Source organism: Apium graveolens, chromosome 5 (genome assembly GCF_009905375.1).
Source record: "Apium graveolens cultivar Ventura chromosome 5, ASM990537v1, whole genome shotgun sequence".
NCBI classification, from domain to species: Eukaryota; Viridiplantae; Streptophyta; class Magnoliopsida; order Apiales; family Apiaceae; genus Apium; species Apium graveolens.
In genome coordinates, this window is record NC_133651.1 from 27149844 (window position 1) to 27165418 (window position 15575).

General features: G+C 35.2%; 1 protein-coding gene across 2 annotated transcripts; it reads right to left on the reverse strand.

Annotated features, from left to right (window-relative positions):
- Nucleotides 1-3661: 3661 nt before the first annotated feature.
- LOC141723724 (protein MODIFIER OF SNC1 1-like) lies at nucleotides 3662-13036 on the reverse strand. 2 transcript variants are annotated; one of them, XM_074525598.1, is made up of 10 exons: nucleotides 12841-13036; nucleotides 11392-11467; nucleotides 9909-9989; nucleotides 9774-9818; nucleotides 9242-9617; nucleotides 9006-9108; nucleotides 8364-8444; nucleotides 7000-8233; nucleotides 6656-6923; nucleotides 3662-6576 (listed from the first exon to the last, which is right to left on the reverse strand). In XM_074525598.1, the coding sequence occupies exons 2-10, from the start codon at nucleotides 11421-11423 to the stop codon at nucleotides 4108-4110; spliced, it is 4689 nt and encodes a 1562-aa protein (XP_074381699.1). In that variant the 5' UTR covers nucleotides 11424-11467; nucleotides 12841-13036; the 3' UTR covers nucleotides 3662-4107. The 2 variants fall into 2 exon arrangements, with proteins under 2 accessions (XP_074381699.1, XP_074381700.1); XM_074525599.1 differs by having other exon boundaries at nucleotides 11392-11471.
- Nucleotides 13037-15575: the final 2539 nt, after the last annotated feature.

A 15575-nucleotide genomic window follows, 5' to 3' on the forward strand; every position in this document is an offset into this window, starting at 1 on the left:
TTCAGTGTATTTTGAGGGGTCTTTAGGGGCACAATGAGCTGAACAACCATATTTCCATCAGTAGTTTCATCAACCCTTTTCATGGGAGTAAAAGGGTCATTCTTGAGAATCTGGATATACATTGGGTTGGCCATTCTTATGAACAGCATCATCTTCTTTTTCCAAAGTGTATAGTTGATTTTATCAAAGGCTGGTACCTTAATGTTGCTTATCTTTTGTGCACTCATACTTCCAAGATCTTGTTATTTTTACTTTCAGATTTTGCTCGGATACCTTTTGTTAGATATTGAGTACAACATAGAGGGGAGGGGGTGAATGTGTTTATTTGGATTTTTACTCTTCTTAAGCAGTTTGGATATTTGGTGAACAAAGCAGTTTCTAATTTGCAGAAATATTGTGTTAACAAAAATAAACAACAAGCACAATATTTCAAAACTCACTTAATTTGTATTAATTAAGTTTGTCTTGCTACAAATTATGTATTCTTAAAAATATAAGAACTCGGCTTCTTCGTTGAGAGAATACAAGAAAATATGAATCTGTTTGTTACTTCTAAACTAAGGACCAGTGCATATTTTATACACTAGCAGCACGGGTTTACAAGACTTGCACTAAAATATACTAAACTTTATTGTAAAGCCACCTTTTTATATTTCCATTTCTAGCTTAGCAAATCTGTGCAGAATCTTGCGGGTCTGTGACCATCCTTTATCTAGTTAATCTTGACCATTGATCTTGTATTCTCCCCAGCTACTTTGTAGACTTTTCAATCTAGTTGATAGATCGTTGGTTGACTGATAATATTAAATCTTGAATTTTTTTTTGCATTCTGTATTTGAGAGGCATGTCGAGATCTCCAGTTTGTTCTATAGAGAAGTGACATCTCGATAAGTATAATGACTTATCGAGATCTCTGAGTTCTCTATAGTTATATTTGACTTTTCGAGGTCTGTTGATCTTTGCATGTTAAATGACTTGTCGATATGTCTGAGATCTCTACATGTAGAATTGACTTATCGATATCTCATATATCTCTATATACATTTTGACTTGTCGATATCACTGAGATCTCTAATGAGAAATTGACTTGTCGATATCTCAAATCTTCACATTTTCATTTGAATTGTCGATATCTCTGAGTTCTCTACACGCAGAAATGACTTGTCGATATCTCCAATATTCACATCTTCATTTGACTTGTCGATATCTCTGAGACTTCTCTATAAGCCATTTTGGACTTCTCGGTGAGTTATTCTGGACTTCTCGAAAGACTTCTTGATATTGTTTGATCTGTGACTTGTAGATTTCTTGACTTAGAACATTTTTTCTAGAACAGTTTTATTTGACTCCAAGCTTCTACACTTTTCTCTGAGGCATGATCATGGCTTGATCTTCTTCCACAGTTTATTCCTTTGTTTGAATTTGTTCACAGAAAAATTTTCCAGTCTAATCTTCTAACCTTTTTACAGACTCAAGAAATATAATACATATACAAAGTTGATTATCAAACAACTAAATTTTAGGGTTGTCAATGTAACTTAGTCTTGTTATTATACATGTATGTCTTGCATAACAAGGAAGATTGCAATTGTGCTTTGGGGAAATTGGTGTTGGAGAAATAATAGAATATGGGAAGATAAGCTGGGATCACCATCAATGGCTATGGACTGGAGAAAAAAGATTGTAACAGAGTGGAGACAGGTAGCTCAGATGAAAAGTGAACGTATTAGAAAGCTGAGTCGAAATATGAATTGGAGTCCGCCTGAAGCAGGAAAGTTTAAAATCAACGTGGACGCTGCAGTAAAGTTGGATGTTAATAGGTATTCAATATGAATGGTAATTCGTGATTGTTTCGTGATTGTTCTGGTTAGTTTGTAGCAGGTAAAGTGAGGAGTTTTCTTCATCCCACCTATGTCTTTTTTGTAGAAACAAAAGGAGTTCGTGATGCGATTGAATGGGCGTTAGAAAGGCAAATGCAGGATGTTGTTATCGAAACAGATTCTTTTCTTATTGTTCGTGCTTTGAATACAAAATCAGCTAATGTTCAAGAAGTGGGAAATGTTCTCCAAAGCTGTTACATGTATCTAGATGAGAACCCTAGTTTTTCAGTTATTTTTGTTCAAAGGCATGCTAATAAGGTTTCTCATGAGTTAGCAAAACTATCTTGTTTAGTGAACTGCTACAATTTACTGATGTCTCCTCCATACATGTTGTTGGAGACTATGATGCCTGATGTTTTGAATTGAATGAAAATAATTTCTTTAGAAAAAAAAGTAACTATAAATAGAGTTTAGGGACAAATAAATTAAGAATAAGGAAATATCATATCATTGATTTATCACAAATTATTTTGTTATCAATCACAATTCAATATTTGATTTTAAACTAATTAGAATTTTAAAAATTTTACTACAGCTTTACCCATTCAGTTACCAAAATAACCAAAAATCCAAACTTTACAGCTGTTTAATTAGCTAAAAATTATATAATTATTGTTCTAACACGTCTAAACCGGACATTCTAATAACATATCAAATTAAAATTCAATTTTGCAAATCACATAATTTATTTCATGAAATTAGTTTAAGAGTTTTATAGTTTTTTTCTCGAGAAATTGAAATAATCATGAAAATGTTGCAGTAAAGTGTAGCCAACATATCTAAACTTTCAATAAACTTTAAATATTATAAAATAAGATAAAAATAGAATATCTAAGTTATATTATATAAAATCATGTAAACTTGCATACGGTTTATATCTCTTCTTTTCGTGCTAATTTATAACTATTTCTTCGTTATACTTTTACTCATTTATCATTTTCAATATCGGCTTTAATTTCTTATAGATTTCTTATACTAATTTTCAATATCAATATAAGTAAATATGACATTTAAAATTTATAAATATACGTAATTTTATAAAAAGCGATTACCAATCATGTACAGAGTGGGTAACAAATTAGTAGTTGGTGAAGTTTAAATTTTATTATAAAAGAATGATATGGATAATTAGTAAGTACATTCACGTAATATAAAAATTACATATATTTATATATAGTATTTATGTAATTCTGAAATAAAATATTGCTCGAATAATTTGAATAATCCAAAAATTCAAATTAAAAATCCGAAATTCCAAAATTTAAAAAATCCTTTTTAAATACCGAACCATATTTTATAAATACGGATATCAAACTGAATTATTTCGGGTATATTCACTCGATTATTGGATGTCCGAAACGAATACTCACCCCCCCTAATTACTTATCATACATATTTGATCAATATTTTGTTAACCAAATTATATTAAAGCCTTTTTTTTAATTACCAAATCATTGTTTTTTGAATTTTTGATTGATAATCCTCCTACATTTCTAGACTTTGTAAATTAAGGGATCCAAAATATAAACTAATTAAAATAAGTTAAATTTATTAAATTTAGTACCTAATATGTGCTCATAACACACCGTAGAAAAACAATTAACTATTTAGTAACACAGCACATAAATCATGTCTACATATACGTAAAAATGATGCAAATATAAAAATGGTTTTCAATTTTCAAATTTTTACTTGTCCTAAAATCATAACATATTTGTGTTGATTGAACAAACGGTTCACCACTTCACCTTATAATATTAAGTAACAGAAATAGACCAGTGTATTAAATTCAAAACTAAAGCATTACATCCAGAAGCTTGTGTCATAAAACAAGCCAAGGAAAGATACACAAGACTAACATCCCTAATTCATTGCCTAAATTGTTCCCAAATCTTTTAGGCAAGCAAAGGATGATGCTAAATCCAAGGCTCCATTAGGCATAAGGTTCCACGGGTGATAAAACCGGGACCATAATACAAAACATGAAACCAATTACACCATAAGAATAGGAAGAGCATAGAATAAATCTTATGTCCAAATTCCTGTGGGAACTTTTGTTCTAAATCGCCCCTATTGATGATTCAACGTGTCAAAATCAGTTTTACTTGGTAACTACTAACATTTTATCATTAGAACTTAAAACAGCACCATCTCAGGTGGCAATACCTGCAATGCCGACAAGTCAAGCACCAATTGCTCACCAGAAATAGCCATCAACAAGCATCACTTATTCCTGATCATAACCAATATCAACTTGCACGGCACTACCCTTTCGCCCGTAAGAGTTACCTCCACCTCGCCTCAGTTGACCCTGACCACTCTCTCTGTACCTTGCGCCCATATTATGCGAGCCAGCTATAGGCCCTTCAAAATTGTTGGATTTGCCATGGTTGTGTGTTCCAACAGGCAGGTATTCATAATGTGAATTTCGTAGCTGCCTTTCTCTGTTTCCAGGTACACTGTAATGTCTGTTATCTTGCCCACCGGAACTCCAATCTTCACGTGATTCTTGCCCTCTAACAGGCCGGTTATTTTGGTTTCCATGCTTACGGTACTCCGAAGAACTACGTTGTTCAAAACGCATTTTTCCACTTTCAGTATGGGGTTGAGGATGCTCTTTAGCTACGACAATCTTCTTTCCTCTCCTTCCTTCTGGATATACAACATTTGTAGATTCTCCAACACTCTTATTTTTTGACAGATTATGATCGCAATGAAGTTGAGGAGTTTGGTCTTCATCCACTGCTACAGAAGCATCTCCAGCGAAGGGAGGAGAATCTTTTCTTGTACCCCTGCCAACTCCTTCAGGAACATGTTGACCTCCACTAGACCTCCTTGCAGTCTGAGCATTGGCATAATATGCCTGGGATTTTGGTTGCCAAAGAGATGATTTCCGTTCCCCATTTCCACGGTATTCTTCTGCGGCAGAACTTCTCTCTTGTTGACTATTCTCAAGGGCTGCAGATTGAATTGGCTTTTTATACATCTCCCCACCATTATTGTTTTTATGATCAACATCATATTTATTTGCCATGTTTCTGTGACTTTTGTAAGGCTGCCGCTTACCTTTGCCTTTTACTACACCTTGATCTTTCATCCCAAAACTAGCAGTGACAGCTGCAGTAGGTTCCTCTGGCATGTTCCAACCATCAGAAGGGTCCCAAGGATCAGACACAATAGGTTCAGGTATGAAGGACTCCTGTTTGTCCATATATTGGTGAATATTCTTGCTTGAATTCGAATATGAACCCATGTGAGGATGTGATGATTCTGTTGAACCACGATCCTGATGCTTCCATCCTCCGTGCACTATTGCATGCTTACTGTGCCTACTGTCTCCGATATTGGAATCTACTGCACGCACCACATTTTCAAGTACTGACGGATGAGAACTCTCCTGGAGACTAGATTCCTTTCTGCCAGCAGTCTCATTCAGTGTAGTCTGACCAGCAGAAGACAATACCGAATACTGGATGGTTCCCTGCTGGGCTAGCTCTTTTGCCACTTGCTTTGGAACATATCTCTCCATTTCTGCCCTTCTGCTTTTTATACTATCCTGACCTAGACTATCATTCTTTGTTGTCACTGCAACAGAGTACTGTGCTAATTTCCTGCCGGCTTCATCTGCACCCTCAAGTCTATGGTGGGAACGCACTGGAGCCCAAATAGTAGCATCATGTCCATGAGATTTATCAGCTACCTTGTTAGTTTGTGCATTTCTTGCAATCCTGCGATGAGGCTGAGACTTCAGGTTGTTACTTACTTTAACATGAGATTCATCTCTAACAAAGGAGTCCTGCTCTGGAAGTTGTTCTACATCCTCCTCCACCGCCTGAACAGAACTAGCATCCAACTTGCTTTGAGAAGCTTTTACCTTTCCACTTTCAAGGAAAGCTTTATCAGAATTAGGTTGTTTGGAGACCTGCAATTGTGAACTAGAACCTGGTAGAGGATTCTCGAGCTTGTTCTTAGTTTTACCAGACTTAGTACCTCTCTTCCTCAGGGGTGCCAAGACTTCCCATACAGTATTAGAATTTTCGGGTATAGTTGATTGGTGACTTGAAAAGATTCCTTCAGGCACAGTCTTAAAATATGAACTACCCTCAACTGCCACACTTTCGTGGATATTTGCTATTCCAATTGTGCCAAACGAAATCAAACTCTCCGGATATTGTTTTTTCGTTTGGATATTTTGCATATTTTTGTAGCTTTTCTGCTCTTGCTTAAAGGAGCTGCTATCATCAAGGGCAACAGCTTTGTCATTAACATCAGCAGCACCAACAGAATCTAGTTTCAAGGGCGAAGTCCGGGCAGCAGTAGTCTTCTCTGCAATCTCTGATCTGTCCATATGCACATTTTTGGATAGAACAGCACTTTCTGAGACCCTCAAGGGGCAGCTCTCAGTATTAGGAGGAACTAGATTAGAGCTTGGAACCATAACTGAATTTGGTGCATCATTTTTTGGAGCACTCTTTATCGGTTCAGCAAGGATCTGCAACTCTTTCTGATCTACAGCGATGTCGCTAATTTCTGGAGCTTTTTCAATTTTCTCTGTCGAAACACCCCCAGTCTGACTACGCCTGTTCAACTCTTCTAATTTAGCAAGAGCTTTTGCCTTCTGCTCCCTTATTCTTTCCTCTTCTTCCTTCTGAAGTTGTATTTTACGTTGCCTTGCTAATTCTTTATACTTTGCACGCTGATACATTACATGCAAAGTCATGTTTATTAAAAGCAACATATCAAGAACTTGAAAAGTGTTTAAACAGTAATATTACCTGTGTCTCGGTATCACTTGGATCAAGAGTTTGGGTCAGAGTTTCACCGATGTCCTTTCCTGAGAGACTTGTCGCAGTCATCCCAGAAGCCTCTGCATGAGCATGATGATCACGATTGTTTGCAATAGAAACAGGCCCTACATATGCTGTTGGGATTGCTGCAAGACATTCTGCAGCAAGGGGTTTCTTCCGCCAAACATCAGTATCTGCGGTAGGCATTTCTTTAACATGGTGCTCATGTCGGCCTTCCACACCATTATTAGCTCTCCTGTAAACTCACAAATAATTAATGCACAAAAATGGAATAAATAAACAACTTAAAAGGAGCATGATAATCAAGAAACCTTAAGTTGGTAATCCCAACACCCGGCCGAATGGATGAATGGATTACATCTCGAGAATTAGGTTTTTCAGCACATAAACCAACAGTACTGATACAATCTTTCGGGGCATTAGAGATGTCATCAAATTGTGCCATATTCGCATGCTCTTCCCTGCTAGATGCTGATGCAGTCTCCTGGCGGCAATCAGAAGCCCGAGCCTTGGCATTCAAACTCTCTATTTTCTGCAACAAAGTTGAATCCTTTGGGGCAGCTGCCAGTACATGAGGAACTTCTGGATGAGACGATGGTGCAAATGCAGTCTCAGATTTTTTTCCCCGATTCCAATCAACGTGGTCAATTGTTTCAGGTGACCTTACTCTGGTGTCATATTTTCTTGAAGAAGAATATTCACGATGTGCAGATCTTCTGGAATGCATCTCTTCCCTTCTACTATCAGCCCCCCATTCATTATTGCGGAAAGCGACTCTCTGTTGGCTCCCCTTCTCTGGTAAGGAAACCTTTCCTGGGGCAGTATTCTCCCAGCTCCCATTTTCACCTTGGCCATCCAAGTCATTATGTTGCTTAGTAAGAACTTTATATGGCCCTCGAGGCTCGTCTGAATTGACAGATTCCGCTTGCTCATGTCCCCCAACTCTGGCATGGGTATTTACATGATCAGGAGTAGCCTGGGCCGCAAACCTATTAAAAACAGGGGGGCCGGATGACATCCCCATAAATGGAATATCCCGTTCCCTGGGATTGTAGCCCATCGGAGCATTGTAATAATTATCATATGGAACTGGAGGGTAGAATCCAGGCCTGATTGGCATACCTGGATGCATATAAGCATCAGGAATCTGGGGCCTGTACATATCTCCATTTTTAGGATGATGGCCTCTTGGGCCATTTGGTGGGACTTGCTGGGGAACTGACTGAGAAATTCCTAGACTGGGAGGTGGCATCTGTGGTCGATAATAAGGAAAAGGCTCAAGTGGAAAGCCGCCTGCAGGAATGGGGGGTCCATATGGGGGACCTCCTGGAGGTCCTTGTGGACCTCCCGGAGGTCCTCTATACCATACCCCGGCAGGAGAATTCATTGGAGGACCACGCCAGGTATCAAAATGGTGAGGAACATTTGTATGCATGAAGTGTTGGGGGTAACCCCCTTGCCAGCTATTTGAGTTAGGCTCGAATCCGTCTTCAGCGTGTTGGGTGTTATCTCTTTTCCAGGTATTTGTATTTTCTCCCTTCACATCTGCATTTCAGGAAAGTTAGAAATCCATAATGAAATCCTTCTACTGTTGGGTCCAGCCAGTAAATGAATATAAAGATCTAACATGAAAGACAATTTCAGGCAAGGCTTTCATTAAGATTAGAGGCACAACCAGATTCAGAAGTTACAGTTTTCTCATATGCTGCTGCTACTTCACCAGGAGATGATCTAGGGCGATCATCTGCACCATATTCTGCCATCAAACATCAAAGAGCAGTCAAAAAATGGCATGATGCATTATTAGCAGCAACTACCAGATTTCACTCACCAATAGACACCCAACTCACCAATAAACAAAGTAATATGAGAAAGAAGTCTGAAGGTGTACAGTTTACTTATAAAACAATATAGTACCTCAAAGTCTCAACTAGTGTGTCAGTGAGAATTAAGGTTCTTCCATTGACTATCCTATTAAGAAAGAAAAAAAATTGAAATGGTACATATTCACCACGCCAATTAAATATTTTAATTGTCATTCCTATTATTAGTTTTTTGTGGGGGTAGCATGCGGCTTTAGATAGAGATCAGGTGTAACAAAAATGGACACAAATGGTCTCCTAAGAAGATCACGTGTATTAGTGTATTAGTGGTTCAGACTTCAGATTATGGAAAAGGAAGTGTCTGGATTGGAAGTTAAGTATACTGAATTTTGACAGCTCACTACATAGCAATTCAACCACTATAGAGTCCGAACAACACAACCTTATAGGATGATTAGACAACTGAAAATATATATAATACTTGAGCTAATTACCATGTAAGTCGGAATCCTTTCCAGAATTGTCTCTCTCTGAACCAAGAGTTGGAAAATCTCCAGAAGTTAGTGAAAATCCTTCGTTCTTGGTGGATGCTATTACCTGTTTACATATTTGGGGGAATACAACGATCAGTCCACAAGAGTTGCATAGCCATGTTTTAATAGAAATTATTAGGTACATTACGTTATAAATTTTTCCTTGCATTAATTTTCTTAACATAGATCCAGCATACCAATTTCTCAGTAGTCCCTGTCCGGCCCCAAGCTGCTGAACTATCAGGTACATGTTCAGCAAATCTAGACAGCTGTGAGCTACCAGGTCTAGTTTCTGCGCTTCGAGGTCGCAATGGGGTCAATGATGTTTGATCGGACGTCAAAGCCCCAGAAGCTGATGATGGCCGAGAATTAGAACCCCAAGCACTAGGGACAGATTCCTGCATTCTATCACTGCCCGCAGTTGATGGCCGAGTGCCACTTCCACCAGATGAAGGGCGAGTGCCGGTATGGCTTGGTGAACCATTGGATAAATCGCCACTTGGAGATTGTACCGAGGAACCCCATGGATTACACGCAGAAGACGATGGCCGACTTCCCCAACTTAGACTACCCCTATGAGAAAGTGATGTCCGAATAAGTTCCTCCTTTATGATTTATTAATCAATCAATTGATTACTTTGTGGTAATTACAACAAAATATCGGTCTCTATACATATTAAAAAAATGTGTGTGTGAAGAGAGTATTGGAATTGTTTAAGCTGTACTTACTTGGGAACAATTTCAACATTGGGATCAAGCCCGTGATTTTCTAACCTTAAAAAAACATAAAATCAATATGGTTTTAGAAATTAAACCAATGCAAGTAAAGATATAATAGTGAATAAGCTAAAAGGATAAGCTTACCTTTGACTAGGTAAGTTTATAGGTTTCGGAACAGTAACCTTCCCCAAAACTGTCAACCCGCCTCTTCTTGCAGAGGCCCGCCTACAATATAATTAAATTACACAAATGCAAACAACTAAGCATAAATGTTGATCAACATTGGACTGGAACTTCACAACAATATTATTCCACTGAACATCAATGAGTAAAGACTGAATCATCTAAACATACACCGCAAAGGATGTTTGAGCATATTTAACACGTAGTAGACCACGGATACATCACAGACAAATACTCCACTTGCTCATCATTTTAGTAGGAAAAGGTCCACTTGGAAACAGCAAAATAACTGTCCTTATAAATACCATGGATATTCACCTGTATTTTTATAACATAGTGCTAAAATTGCTTGAAGTTGAAGCTTTTAGGTATCAACCTGAGGTAACAAGTATAACCGCTAGACCTAAAAAAGAGTATTATATATACTTCAAGACTGCCAAGAAGCATTTAAGACAATTGAAGGTCCAGAACAACACAATCTGCTCATCATTGTGCTTAAATCTTTATATGCACTATTTTGAAGTCCAGATCACAGATTCTGAACCAACGTAGAACATCTAAAAATGAGGTATATATGCTTCCTTTGGAACCTTGAAAGGCACACAAAAACCATTAATACACAGTACTCACCTTCTTAGCCCAGTTAATACTGTGAAACTTCAATTTAATAACTTCTATTTCTAATAAAAAATTGTAAGTATCAACAAATACGAAGACATATAATATACATATAAATATGTTGTGCAAGCTGAACATGTTTTCTGCAAGCTGTTTAGGCAAATGCAAGCTGGACATGTTTTTGCAAGCGGGAAATAATTTTGCAAGCGGGGCGTGTTTTGTTTAATAATAGGTTTTGCAATCTTTTACTTACTAAATATACAGGATTTTAAAGATTTTTTAATAAAATAATGATCATTGTAGAACATGATTCATAAATTAATTGGTTTCGCAATATTATAAACTTTATGTGATCGTATCCATTCTTCCCGAACTTCTAACCGTTTCATCACACTCAAATAACATCTTCTAAACTAAACATTATCAACATGAAAATTAATAAATTTAAGTGTATAGATATCATTATGATGTTTTTTTTATATTTACTAATCCATTATTGTATTTTGATGAAAAATATTTTAATAAATTAAAAGCCCAGCATGACTGGCATAAATACTAGTCTATATATTCTACGGAACAAAAACTATGGCAATAATTATATTTATTAATCTTTTCACCAATTTCCAACTTCTTAGCTATTAAAGAGACGGTTTTTAGATTATATAATTCAATTTCTCCATGTGCTACAGTTCTGTAATATAAGAAACTCCCAGCGAGATAAAACCCGGCTTAGAACGAATTACAAATGAGAAATTACGCAACATAAATGTAAAGTAACGAATTACATATGAGAAATTACGCAACACAAATGTTACGTATAAAGTACCTCCTTTCGCCAGCCAGCATACTCGATGTCATAATTCCAGTGTAGTACTAAGGTCATCCAAAAGCATAAAATAGACCTGGCTACAAATAGAGAGGTTACAATCATTTACAACAAAAATTTTGGTTATCATTGATTTACTAATCGTGCACACACATAATAAATAAATAAATATGAATGTATTAAAAAAACAGCATTAATATAACAATACTCCTTTACACGGATAGGTAATGGTATTACTTTATAAAAGTATTCAGGTCTTGAGCTTTTCTCGCATGTTGATCAGGTTATTGGGTTTGCATGGGTTAGTAACTTCAATTGAGGGTTTCTATTTTTTTAAGCCGTAGGAGATTATATTTAATATGCAGTTAAATTTCTTATCTCCCATAAATAAAAAAAGACTTCCAAATTTAATACTCAAGGCAAATTAAAATCAGACAATGTCCTAATAAAAGTGCGATTTGCCATAATTATACAGATTTGTAGCCAAATATGAAGCTAGAATAATGCTAACTGTGATATACGGCTTCTTTCCTCTCTCTTGTTCTCATCTATCATTATTTTTGTACATTTAAATCTTCAACTGAATCAAAGATTTCCTGTTTCCCAGGGAGCATTCATGTTATTCTTTCCCTACTACCTACAACTAACAAATTATTGCCAGCAGGAATTTACAATTCACAAACGGTGCACAGTAAAAATTAATTTTTCCAGTGAATCAATCCATTAAAATCTCTTAACGGGAAAAAATAAAAAAATCCTCTTCATTTTGTATCCACGATAGCATTAGGTAAAACTTGTACTTTTTTATACAACTAGCAATATATTAGTTTTACCGCTTCATTTTTGAATATAGTATTAAAGTGATTCTCTTCCACCGTCACAAGTGCATAACAAATATTCTTCATATCACAAAGCATAATAAATACTACAAATGTACAGGAATGTAAGCTGAAAATCAAACAATAGTCAATACTATATAATTTTGGCTTCATTACAAACATCAACTACTTGTATTTAACCGGAACTATCAACTTATGTAAAAATTCACTAGCAGAGATTTTAACAAACAACCGACTTAAAGCAACTCGAAATCAAAATTCACAGTCAATTTCAACATCATCAGTAATAAAACGACATAAAATCAAGCAAGTTCCAATTTTTACACATGTTTAAAAACTCGAAAAACCATAAGGTACTACTAGTGACAGCACTTCCTAGAAATTAATTAAATAAAACACACGTATTACTCATTACAAAAATAATAAAACAAGCATATTTGAAATTAACCCATAATCAAAATTTTGTAAATAGGTCTAAGCAATACTGTAACCATAAAAACAGTTATCAATTAATATCGAAAACCTAAAATCAAATTAATCTCATAAACATACACACATATATACATATATAATGTTCGCAATCGTGAAAACATTAACACGAAACACTAACCGAAGAGAGATTGAAGAGACGGATCCTCGATCTACGAGCTTCAACGAGAGAGAGATGAGAAATGAGAGAGAGAGAGAGAGAGATGTATATGCTGTATGTGTGTTTGTGCGAGAAGAGAAGGGATTGGAGAGGGAGAAGGCGAAAAAGGGAAGAGAGAGAGAGAGGGGGTGATGTAAATGTTTGTATAACCCAAACCTGAAGCCCATAGTAAAAAAAATATTAAAATAAAAAGGACTAACTTTAATTAATTTTGTTATTTATTTTATTAATATTTGTGGTTTTGACGTGTTGTTTGAGTAGTTTATTAAAAATTTATTAGTACTTATTTATTCACGGATGACTTGAGCAAATGTACTTTTCATCTTTATCGTATCCAATTCCAGTTCAGTGTTTTGAGATTGTTTATAAGTTTGGATAAATGAGATGTTCACCTCGTTGTAGAAATTTTGAATTAGGAACTCATATGTCACACGTCACCTATCTTCAATTATTTTTTTTAATGAACTAAGCAAAATTAAACACACTACTGATTAAGGGTCTCTTTGGCACCCCACTTATAAGCAATTTATGGTTTATAAGTCCTTATAATTTATCATTGTCGATCCAATTTATAAGTTGAATTTGTAACTTATAAGCCGATAAGAATGACGTATTTTTTCTCAACTTATTTTGATTTTTCGCTTATTTATTAACCTCGGTTTTAAAATATATATTTTTAAATGTTAACCAAACTTAAAATTTAAGAATTAATATAATTATATTAAATAATTATTTATTTTAGTTCATTTAAGAAAAAAAAATCTGACTTATAAGTGAAATTATCTAAACACGTATTTAACTTATAAGTACTTTTCTATTTTTCATTTATAATTCACTTGTTTATTTTAAGTTGTAAATTATTTATTTTAAAAAATTTCAAACTGGCACTAATTGTTTAGCTAGCTGGAACATAAAAAAATGTCAAGACATTATGTAATATAACGTGAATGTCAAAGTAGTGAATTTTTGACCTTTTTTCAGGATATAAATAATATTATATATCCTACTAATATGTACCTTCATACCTATTTTAAAGTTTCTTGTACAAAAATAATTTGATAATTATGAGAGTTAATAGTTACAGTAAATTTTAATAAAAAATATATAAAAATAAAATCAAAGAAATAGATAATAATATATTACTCCCTCCGTCCCTAAAAACGTTTGCTATTTATGTTGGACACATTTGTCAATGCACACTTTTATTGTTAATGTCTTTAATTTTGTATTAGTATTAAATATTAAAATTTTATTATATTAAAGTACTCATAAATAAGAATTTAACAAAATCAGAGGGAGTAATATTGACCGGAGATGCTTAGATAATTGTTCAGTTTGTAACTTGTCTATTATTAACGGTGAGGGGAGTACAATTTTGTCGATTAGCATTCAGTTGTCATTTCTGTTTTTTTTCATGTGTTATAAAAAGCTTGTCGGGGTATGAACATGTAGGGGAATTCCTAAATTCATAGGAATAATTAATAAACAGCAAGTCAATTTTTAAAAGGTAAGGAAGCCTTGAAAGGAGTATACATAGATAAAAAGGAAGATGAATAATAAGTGAAATGAGAAGCAAGAGCATGGTTTTATATTACGATTGTATGAGGTACGGATATTGAGGCGGTGAGATTAAATGTTTCTGCAGCGACAATCGAAAAACCAAACATATGTACGTCCCTGGAAGTACATGAAGGCGGACCTTATTTGAACACCAAAAATAAAGGACACCGACGTATCAGGGCATATATATATATATGAAGCTACAATGAAAAGATTACTTGGAACTTAATGTTGGAGACTTGCATTTCTGAAAACAGGATATGGTGTACCAGTCTTTGTAACCTATAGGTTAATATTTTGTCTTTGTACATCATATAAAACTCAATTTCCCATTTTTAACGTTTTGAATTTGGTAGCGGATTCTAATTTGGAACTTTGCAGGCAAAGACATTCTATATCCGGAGGGCAGTAACCGCTCAAGTGCACATTTTCATGCTGTTAACAGTCAACACTATGTTGAACTTAAGCCCAATAGCAAACTTGGCAAAAGATCTGAGTGAAAGATCATGGACGGTATCGAAGAGCTACGCTGAGCAGTATTGTTTCAAAGTGCCATATGGCATCACTTGTTGAGGATGCTCTTTGCGTTGCTGACAGAGAGATAATTTTTGGTCCTGGGAACATTTCGTGGACGTTAGGAGCAGGGCTAATGGAAGGAAACGTTTGTGGCAGAGTAGTACATATTCTGCCATTGGTGTTTTAAGCTTGGGGTATAGTAGGATAATTTCTTTTCCTCTCTTTTTATTTGTTGTACTAGTATGCATTCTGCTTATTGTTTATTACATTCAAGTTAAGCTGCCTATGCATGCCAGGCTGGAAGATATCTGCTGTTAGAGCATCTTTACCTTCTTACATACGCCCTAGACGGCAACCTGCCTAATTTTGGTTATACACTGATTTTATAGAATAATATCATCCATTCATTACACAAAGTATTGCGTATCAGGATACATCACTAAAAGACAGATATACCTCGTCTGAGTTGTTTGTAATATCTGCGAAAACTTAAAATTTAAGTTGTGATGCACATCTGTTACAGTTTCAATATTGCATATGTTAAACTTGTACGAGTTGCAAAGAAGTCGTACTAACTTTTTGTTGTAAATGATCATTTTTTTTTATTTCTTTTTCAAGCT